Below are 10,964 nucleotides of genomic sequence, written 5' to 3'. Positions count from 1 at the left end.
ACACTTGGGTTTATCCAAATCCACACATATTTATCCATATACATAAAGCCATATATACACACCCAAATATGAATAGGTTGTAGATATATATATATATATATATATATATATACTCACATACATACAAATTAACCCAACTTTATACTTAACCTTTTCTAAGATATTTACAAATACTTTTCCTTTAGATAAACTTTCCTAGTCTTTTTGTAAAGTGAGACACTGTATCAATATTTTTATTGTCCCCTCTATAGATCACACTAACATACACGGCAAGAAAAATGATTCTTTGTATGTTATTCTTTTTAAGATATCCAGTTTAAATACCTATGTGTTTAGGAAGTTTTAATGCCAAGACAACCTGAAGCATTGACGGAGTGTTTCAACATTTGCAGCCTCAGTTGAGAATTAACGGAAAAAGAAATTCAAAGAGAGGGAGAAAGAAAGGAAGGGAAGGAAGGGGAGAGAGGGGAGAGAGAGGGAGGAAGGGAGGAGCCGTCAGGTAAGGAGAGACTGTCACATGCTCACTGATTTACGTCACAATAACTCCTGGCTGCAGGGATGCAGAGGAGTAATGTGGCCTCTACTGTGTCTGCTCTTCTCTTATCCTAGTGAGTCGCCCTCTGTCATGGGCAACACAATGCCGGGATCAATGCAGGCTGATGCAATTCCACCTGCCTCTCTCTGGAGCCAATTTGTTCTCTTTGCCACATGCGTGAAGCAGGAGACCGGTCATCTTCCCATTTAACCAGGGAGATGCAGCCATTCTAACCAGTGACTTATAACGACACTTCCTAAATACATCATAGAACTATAGTTAAATTGGACATAACTCAATTTTTCTATATAAAAACTAAATTATATAATCTACAGAAACAGATGGAACTAGTAAATAAATCTATTAGGTTCTATGCACAGGTGTAATGTTTTTCAAAAATTCATTCCCCCAAAGCCTTCTGAAAAATTCAAGATTAGAACTTGAGTCCCAGACTCGGTTTTATCACCTTCGGTCAAGCCATCCAAAATGCAAGTGGTCAGACAACGAGTTCACAGAACCCAGCTGGCTTAGCAGAGCCCCAGGAGAGAGAAACGGGAGGCCAGAGTGTTCCGCTGTGTTTTCAGAATTTCTCTAGTATTTGCCACCACGCATGCCCCAAAGGGAAATTAATGCTGAAGAAGGAACCAGAGCTCCAGCTTCTGTCAACTAGTGCAGTAACTCCGAATCCCTTTCTGCAGTATCTAAGGACTGAACGGGATTTGGAACACTCTGGGCAAGACCTCTAGCACTAAGCTATATCCCAGCCCTCCTTTTCCTTGTTATCTAAAGCAGGATATTGCTATGGTGCCCAGACTAGTGGCATAAGCAGGCCTTGAACACTGAGATCCACTTGCCTCTGCTCTGAGAAGCTGGAATGACAGAGGGTAACACTGCTCTTGTCTATGGATACCCTTGACTACAAGTTTTCCTCTCTATCCCCTTTTTTCTGCCAACTGATTTAAAGGAGTTATTGCTTAGTGTACCTGTGCATTATAATACGGAAGACATAAACTATTTCTCTGCCATCCCTGATTTTGAACATGGAAGACAGCATCTTCCCTTGCCCTCCACATTTGTCCATCACGGAAGTGTCTCCCCAGATTTCATTACTCCCAACCGTTAACAAGAATTCAGCTTCCTATCCTGCTCTGTTGGTGAGCCTCCCATTCCCACTGGGGCCCACCAAAAGCAAACTGTGGGGGTGGCTTTGCTCTGTACTATGGTTCCCAACACTACTGGTGTTTCTCCACAATTCCCCTCACCTGCAGGCTCAGGTTCAAACTCAGCCATCTGAGTTTGCCTCTGGCATTCTAAGTTCCTTTACAAGCCCAGTTTGGTAACTTTCGTGAAAATACAAACCAAAGAATGACTAGTTGAATATCATCGTCAGTTGAGTGATACTAATAAGGTGGCATCTGGAGATGATGGCATCATTGTAACCCTGTAAAGCCAGCCCAGCTCACACACACTGATTGCACCCATCAGGTCCCCTCTCCACCCATCCCCATCATCACAGCACGCTTTGCCTGTGTCTGAGTCTCTCTACCTCCCTTCTTCTCTCTGTCTCTGTCTCTTTGTCTCTGTCTGCCCACTCCCTCCCCCACACCTCCCACACCTGTGCATTTTAATGGTAATTGGCAATGGCACTATTTTCTCTACTGTATTCTTTCACACGTGAATTTAACCTTCAAATTCAGCACAGTATTTACAGATTCGTGGGGAAAATGACCACGGAGAGCACATCAGATAGTGCATGATTCCAGACACCTTTACCTAAGCTGAACACCATCATTAAGTTTGCACCGTGTAGTTACTCCGGGTGGCGTTAATTCACGTGTGATCTGCCACTGACTGACCTCAGCTCACTGAGAAGGTCCAACACAGAGAGCCATCACAGCTGTCAGAGACTGCGAGCCATTCCTCGCTGCCTTCCTGACTCTTTTCACCCAAGTCACTGAAGAGGCATCTGATTTGTTAAAATGGAAAAGCCAGTACAAAATCAACACTCTTAAGAAATTTTAACCTTTCCCTTGACTGCTTCCAAAATGAGCTAGCGTACCCCAAACAGAAACAGACACAGCATGGACAGTCGGAATACAGTGCCCCCAGGCATGAAGCTGTTACACTCATTTCCAGTCGAGTTTACATATCAAGCCAGCAAACACCACTCACCCGCATCCCGTCCACTTCTGACGCAGTTGAAAATGGTACTCAGCATCAGCACGAGTGTCACAATACAACTCAGAAAGACTTCTGCCGGGGGGGGGGGGGGGATCTGTAGGAACTGTCATACCCATCAGCTCTTTGGCCAATTGCCTTATGATAAACACACAGTAGCCACATAAGTGAATTAGGAAAGAAGGGCAACCATCTGAAGTTTATAAATATTCAAACTTTTACTAGAAACAGCTTGCATGTGAAATTTAAATGGCATACAGTCCGGAAAAAGGTTCCCTTCCAAAGTTCTACAAAAAAGAATTGTATGTTCAGATGACACAAACGAACCAGATACATCGAAGCGTCGTCTGGAAAACATAATCCCATGCCATGGCTTAATATCACGGGCAATATGCATAACAGAACTCAGAATTATTTTTTTCTGATAACCAAGCCAAAGAAAGCAAGGAAGTAAATGGAGTGATATCAAAAGGAAACAGAAGATGACAAAGGAGAGTAGCACAGAAATGCACCGATGCCCTTGAAGTGACCTGCAAGACAATCTAGACCCCTGGAGCTTCTATTTCAGGCAAGTCTGGTCACTAAAACGCCCTCATGGGTAACTGGATACCTCAGGCTCCCGCTACTCCTCCAGTTCTCCCTCTGTGTATAAAGCCGGCTGAGGAGAAGGTTGGTGCAGCATCACCACTGTACCTACAACAGGCCAGAAGAGCTAGAACAGGCCCTCCTTCCTAGAGCACCTTCCCAGTGGTCATCCCCCTGCCTCGGTGTTGCGTTTCCTACTTGCTACAATTGCAGAAGGCATCACTGGGTCCCCAGCAAATCTCAGGTGCTGTGTATTTCTCTGTTCATCACTAACACCAAACCCCTCCTTAATGGAAACTTCCAGAATGCAAGTTCCAGCCGAAGGAAGCCACTCAGATGGGCTTGATTTCAATCAACAACCCTGGCAAATGAACCTCTTTGATATGCAAAATGTCTGTGCTAATGAGTAGTAAAGAATTATATTTCCCCACAAATCCCTTTTCTTTCAGGTTAGGGGAATCTGGGTCTGCGAGTGTTAATGCATACACTGCAAAGGAGAAATGGAGGGACAATATGGGAACCAAATGATCAGAAGAACTGGATCCCGTAAAATGTCGGGGAAAGTTAATATGCCATGGTCTTCATAAAGTCAGGCTATTATAATCCTCACAAGGAAGTATCTGGAAGCTTTATGGCTGGGGAATATTAAAAGCACGTCCTCTCAATAAATTTAAACGTGCTGAACATCTTAGCAATTTAAGTCTTAAATGGGAATTTTAAAATATCAAATAGAATGATGTGCTCAGAGGAGGCGTGTGGCTTTTACAGATTTCAAACCATATTACAATCCAGGGTGAGCCCCCTGTAACTTCCACACTTTCCAGTCTGCACTGGATAACTTTGCCCCGTGGATCTGCTGCTTTCTAACAGTGTAAGGATTCTATAGGCATGAATAATTAAGAAATAAAATTCAGATGACGCAGCTGGTGATAAACTCGAATAAGTACATTTGGTACCACAGTTGTGGCCCATTTGAACTCAGGCTCCAATAGCAAGAACAACAGCTATCTATTTTTAGATAATGAATCACTTGCTCACAGAAGTCAGTGGATGAGTATGTGTCTGCTCCCGGGCATGTAGGTGGAGAAGAAACAGAAGCAGTCATCTGATATTTGTGTTCCCGTCTTAATTATTCTCCTTATTAAAAAAACAAAGCAGCAGAAGTGAATGCCAAGGAGACGGTCAAGCTAAGCTTGGCTTGCTGTGGACGATCGCATTTGCACCCTGCCCTTACTCCACACTGTACAATGGGCCCACCCCCTACCTGCTCCCTAGGGAACTAATTCCTCACCAGCACAGACAGCTGTGGGTTCTGGAGAAGTCCAAGGACTTCCTCATGAGGGGAAATCACAAGTAAAATGATTCAACAAGAAATAACAACTCTCCGTGTACATCAACTGATTTTATGCTGATTACCATCACCGGCACAGATGGGGAACGGGAGGTACATTGCTCTGAACGCCGGAGTGGCTCAACTTAGTGATGCAGCTGAATGTGCCGCCCTACGACTAGAAACAGTAACCCGGCTAGCAGAGAAAAGACGATGCCGGCCGGGGCCAGGAAAAACGACCAGCCGTACAGAACCGAGGGCGTGAACTCCCAGCAGTCTTTCATTTTCATGGCTTTGTAACTTTCCATGTCAGCCAGCGCCTGGACCCAGATGACATACAGCATCACCACCAGGGAGAACAGGACACCTGAGGAAGAGAGAAGACCATTCAACTTCCTGGAGGTACCACCCCCCCCCCCCTGCAAACTGCCTTAAGGCATTCACTTGTTTAAGGGTGAACGCCTCAACTCTGAGCTGAATCAGACATCGTCTGTGCCACTCCTTATGAGCTAAAGCAGCAGCTCGCAATGGGTCCCAAACGACCCTTTCACGGGGGTTGCCTAAGACCATTGGAAAGCACGGATATTTACATTATGATTTATTGCAGTAGCAAAATTACAGTTAGGAAGTAGCAAGAACAATAATTTTATGGCTTCGGGTCAGCACAGCATGAGGAACTGTATAAAAGCACAGCAGTGTCAGGAAGGTTGAGAACCACTGAGCTAGACACACTGTTGACCTTCATATTTTAAAGTATTCTGTGGAACACTGTATTAGCATAAGAGACAACAGCCACGGTTGATATGCATTTATTAAGTGCTTACTGTTTGCCAGGTACTCTGCTGAGTCTGTGGACATTTGTATTTGACATTTAGACACTTTATAAAGTATATAAAGCTTTGAAGCAAGCATCGTAACCCATTATTACTTCTTTCAATGCATGCAGTGGGTCAGTGGGAATAGTATCATCAGCCCCGGGGCAGTAAGTGTGCGGACACAATTAGTGGGGTATTCAGCCCAGGCTTTTCCACTTCTTTTTTTTTGGGGGGGGGGGGTTGGTTTTTGGTTTTTCAAGACAGGGTTTCCCTGTAGTTTCTAGAGCCTGTCCTGGAACTAGCTCTTGTAGACCAGGCTGGCCTTGAACTCAGAGATCCGCCTGCCTCTGCCTCCCGAGTGCTGGGATTAAAGGCGTGTGCCACCACCGCCCGGCTCCACTTCTTGCTACACCGTGGAAACCCAGCTAACTCTATAGAGCTGCAACCAACATGGCCACAGAAACAAAAGCTATATGCGCACCACGCAAAGACAGTCACAACCGCTTGAATGTGCAAAATGCACAAGGACAAATGTATGTGCAATTTTTTCAGTCTTTATGTTTATTTTATGTACATAGGTATTCTGATTGCATGTATGTCTGTGTACCATGTGCCCACGGTCAGGGCTTCAGGAGGCCAGATGAGGGTGTTTAATCCCCTAGGACTAGAGTTACAAGTAAGTATGAGCTACCATGTGGGTTGTAGAAATCAGGAGAATAACCAGTGCTCTTAACCAGAGAGACATCTCTCCAGCATCCCCCTGTTCCATTCATTACATACATTGATATATTATATATATGATTATATTATATATAAACTAAAGACATACTGTCTCACACACACACGTACACACACACATGTATACACACACACACACACACACACACACACACTCACACACATATGATGGAATTATTGTCTTGAAAGAACAAGGAAAGAACGTTGATGAGAAAATAGTCTGAGAAAGAGCCAGGCGGTGGTGTCCCATGCCTATAATCTCAGCATTCAGGAGGCAGAGGCAGGTGGATCTCTGATTTCGAGGCCAGCCTGGTCTACAGAGCTAGTTTCAGGATAGGCTCCAGCTACAGAAAAAAAAAAAGCCAAAAAGTAGTCTGAGAAATATAAAACCGTCTATTTGAGATCACAGAATTTATTTAAATGAAAGAAATGCAAGGAGGAGAAAAGGAGAAGCAAGGAAAGAGAAAAAAGAAAGGAAGAAAGAAAAGAAGAAAGAAAGGTCAAAAAGAGGGAGAAAGGGAGGAAAATGAGGAGGAGGAGGAGGAAGAGAAGAAAGGGGAAAGGGTGGGAGGGAGAAAGGGGTAAATAGAAAAGCAGAAGAGAAAAAGGTAAGACAAGGGCAGGGAAGGAAGAAGTGATGAGGAAGGGAAGAAAATAGGGAAGGAGGTGAGGAGAAGAAGAGAGGGAGAGGAGGAGGAAGAAAAGGAAGGGAGAGGAGGGAGAAAGGGAGGAGGGAGAGTTTATCATCAGGTCCACGGGCTCCATCAGCTCAAAGCACTGCTAGAATTCAGAGAGCAGAGAATGTGTCACCCCACGGGCCCTCCGCCTTAACCACTGAGAAGACAGACGCTTGTGAATAGTGACATTTGAGAGCAGCTATGCATGCATACTCTTCAGATGGAGCCGTTACTGTAACTACCAGGCAAAAGCACATCAGTGGCTTCTGATGACATGGCTGATTTCTGGTGTGCTAGCCAGTAACTTGCTCCACACAAACTGTACACCCTGAAGGATTGGGACCAATCCTAGAACTTGGGGGCATTTGCTGTTGTCCAAAAGGTCAAATCAAGCATGACAGTTACAGTTATGGTCATTGACATAGTGGATGGAATGAACAATTGTCATTGCCTGAAGTCCACTGAAACAGAAAGTGCTTAGTTTGGCTCACAGTTTCAGAGGTTTGTCTCTGTAGCATCTGTGACTTTGGGGCCTTGAACAAAGAAAAACATCACATGGAAGCACTTGGCTGAGGACACTGTTTATTTGAGAAGGGCGATGAAGCACATCGAGAGGAAAGGGCCAGGGTCCCAATGTCTCTTCAATAGCATGTCACTACGACCTAGCTTCCTTCCATGAGGCCCTGTCTCCCAAAAGTTCTACCGCTGACAGGAGAGCAATAGGCTGGTGGCTAACCCTTAAATCACTTCATTTGGAGAAAACTCCAGATACAAATGATAATACATATAAAATGTTCTTATTTTGACTGCTACATATCTGAAAGCTAACTGCATTTCTACTAATAAGGGAAGAAATAGCAGCATATTGATAGAAGAGAGAAGCTTTTAAGAGCCCATTCATCCAACATACTTAGGCCATTCATTGCTGGCTTATAACCCCGAGGGTGATGCACCACCATCACGTACAGAAAGAATCCTGAGAATTAGACACAAAAGAAAGGTTTGTAACTATGTCTAAATGCACTGGTATCTGAGCTTAAACCTTCTCATAATGGCCATTCCAGCCACAGATCAATGTGAAATGGACCAATGTTTCCCCAGTAAGACGGGATCTTCACTCTATGATCTGTATTGTAAGTGCATACGGTGGCCCACAGGACAGAGCAACTATCAGTGAGTAATGACTGTATCAGAGAAACTGCAGAGATGTAGTTGGTGAGCAAACTCTTGACAAGGCTTTACCTGAGATGCTGACAACAGTATGTCTGCACCATGTGTTATGCAGTGACTCTGCCTTCAAATACATTTCTACAGCAAATGTGTGCACAGTATTCTCTATTAGTATAAGGGTTTGGGCATTTGCATAATATCCTTTGCCTACTGAAAACAGTACAAATCTCCATGTTATTTGTTGATATGTTTTTGATCTTCCTTCTATCATGTTTTCAGATATTCTTATTAAAAACTGAAATTGCTTTTGTGAAAAAAAAAACAGTCACCCTATATGTATCTTTCAAAAGACGTTACTAGATTGTGAATGTTAAAAAGTGCATTGTGGGAAGTAATGTAGATGATTATTAACAAGAAATAACATACCTAAACAATGCTGTTATTTGAAGAGAAAATGCATCATGCAAACATTAAAAAATTACTCATTTATTTCATTCCTTAATCTGTTCATTAATTGATGATATGGACCACTTAATTTATATGAAGTAAGTTTATGCTTCTATCTTACCCATGGGGCAAAATATTCCGTACTCTGTACCCATTGAATTACAATGGTAAGTGGGGGTGGGAGATGAGGGCGAACCATGGGTAAAGGTATTCACACCACACCACGATGAGTTAACTGCTAATGAAACAAGAGTTAGTCAAATGAACCCACAAGGTCTGTGGTCAAGAAGGGAGTCAGGTAGCTGCTATATATAACTAGACTAATCAGACAAACAGATCATCGATTCTAATTGGAGCTATATGAAAAGAACAGGAAACACGGATGGTTCCTGTCATGTTGGAGTGACACTGAAAGCAGAGTGAATTCACAGTCGCCAACAGGTAGGTGACAGAAATGAGAAGGGCAGATGAAGCCATGACTATTCCCGCAGGCTCAGACCTTCCACAAGATGCTCACTATAGAGGAGCACAGGGTAAACTTTGCTAAGGAAACCTGCCTAATGCCAGGCTGTTCAAAATGATCAGAGTTAACATCATCGGGGCTATCTACCTCAAGGTGATGGAGGAGGGGCCACTGAATGGACTTGATGCTGCATCAAAATGCAAAGCCTGTTCCATCCACGAAAGGGCAACAAACGCAACACCATTGCAAAAACCCACAGGCCTGTGCTCTTCAAGACATCCCAAGGCTCTGAAAGTCGAAGAACAGCTAGCCCTGGTTTGATGGAGACTCGTGTGACATAAGTAAACAGATTCGTGGTCCAGGGTCAGATCCCTTGTTATGAAAGAAATGAACAGGGCAGCTACAAGAATGGTAATGGAGGGAAGTGGGTGAAAGCACTCGCAATTGCTGTGTAACACTGAAGATGTCAACCAAAGAAAAATGAGACGCCTTGAAGGGGAAAATGGGGCAAACCTGGAACCATGTTGCTAGGAGAAATACGGATGGAGAGGGAGGAAGCAATGTGTGAACCCATCAGAGAAGATGTCCATCCCTTTGGTAGGGCACTGTGGCTCTGGAGAAGCAATCACTCAGTGACCCGGTAGGTGCTGAGTGGAATGTCTCCATGCAACAACACTACTTACATGAACCCCCTGTCTGATAATATTTACAGTCTAGGGTTTATTTATAGAACGTGAATGCCAACAGGCTCGAGTAACAGAGGAGCCACATTTCAGACCCACTTACCACGCTGGCTTTAATGGAATAGAAACCAAAGCGAAGATCTAGGCAGTCATTTGTTTTTTAAATAAAATGATTATTAAATTATTAAACTAAATGTGGTTGTATATTGTAAAAGCCCAAATTTGTTTACAATTAATTTTTATGATACCTGTTTTCTAAGTTTCAGAATCAATTAATAGCACCCAATAGGAAAAAAAATCAAAGAATGGTCTCAAAGGCCATTAGCATGTCTGGTCCTGGTGAACAATAGGTAAGGAACTGAGCGACCTGAAAGGTTCACTGAATCCCGCATAGATGGTTCATTTAAACCTACACATTTTAAATGGATCCTCTCACAAGGTTATTGGTGTCTCGCTGTGGCTTCATGTAGACTTTAGAAGGCTAGTGGAACCCATCTAAAAGGATCTCATAGTCCCCTCATATCAGCATGTTAAGTTTAACAGTAGCATACTAAATATTATCATCTTAAGATGCCACAATATTGATAAGCCTGTTGTCATATGATGTAATGTGTGATGTCTCAGGTACCTAGGCATCTATGCATTTCCACAACAGGGACTCATGCAAGCTGACCCATCTCACAGTTAGTTCTACTGCCAAGTCCAACACATCTATTTTATACTCTGTATGTTAGAAAAAAAAAGGAAAGGGAAAATCTGCCAATTATCCATTTGCTAAACAGTAATACTTCTCATTATATTCTAATGCACTTTCAAAGTAATTTCATGAATATTGCATTCATTAAAACTAAGACTTTTTGGGCAAACAAGCTAAATGTCCTTTAAAATATGTTAGATTGTGTTTCATAATGATTGGTTGTTTCTTCTTAACACTACTAGACTATTGTTTTCTTTTAGAATCAAATGATACTCTTTTTATGCATCCTGTGTCAGATGTTTAAAACAACTAATGCGTTTTTGTCCAGCCCTCCTGAGTTCCCTCCATTCGTTTTCTTAGACTTCTCCACTGCTGTTTCTGCAGTCCGTTGACTCCGTCCTAATGGCTCTTGCAGTTACAATCAATATACCAATCTGTCTAACTGACGTTCGCCATTGCACACCCCACCCTACCACTTTCCAAATACCTTAGCTGCCTCTTCCCTTTCCTTCTCTGGAGTCAGGACTTTATCTGGTTAGCTGATCCTACATACTACATACAGGGTTTCCCAAACACGATTAATTTTTAGCATTAAGCTAATTCATGTGCTCAAAACAATGAATGCCGTTGAGAAACAGGAATTAAC

General features: G+C 43.0%; 1 protein-coding gene across 1 annotated transcript in view; it reads right to left on the bottom strand.

Annotated features, from left to right (window-relative positions):
- Positions 1-4,683: 4,683 nt before the first annotated feature.
- The window catches only part of Tmem182 (transmembrane protein 182), a gene marked incomplete at its 5' end in the record, with an annotated part of 55,193 nt that continues 48,912 nt past the window's right edge, over positions 4,684-10,964 (bottom strand). Inside the window, one exon of the mRNA XM_038343830.2 lies at positions 4,684-4,995. Within this exon, the coding sequence (XP_038199758.2) occupies positions 4,775-4,995 (221 nt within the window). The remainder of the gene's footprint in view (positions 4,996-10,964) is intronic.

This window comes from Arvicola amphibius, chromosome 9 (assembly GCF_903992535.2).
Source record: "Arvicola amphibius chromosome 9, mArvAmp1.2, whole genome shotgun sequence".
Classification (NCBI taxonomy): Eukaryota; Metazoa; Chordata; class Mammalia; order Rodentia; family Cricetidae; genus Arvicola; species Arvicola amphibius.
The sequence above is the reverse complement of the archived record's forward strand: the minus strand, read 5'-3'. Positions and strand labels throughout refer to the sequence as shown.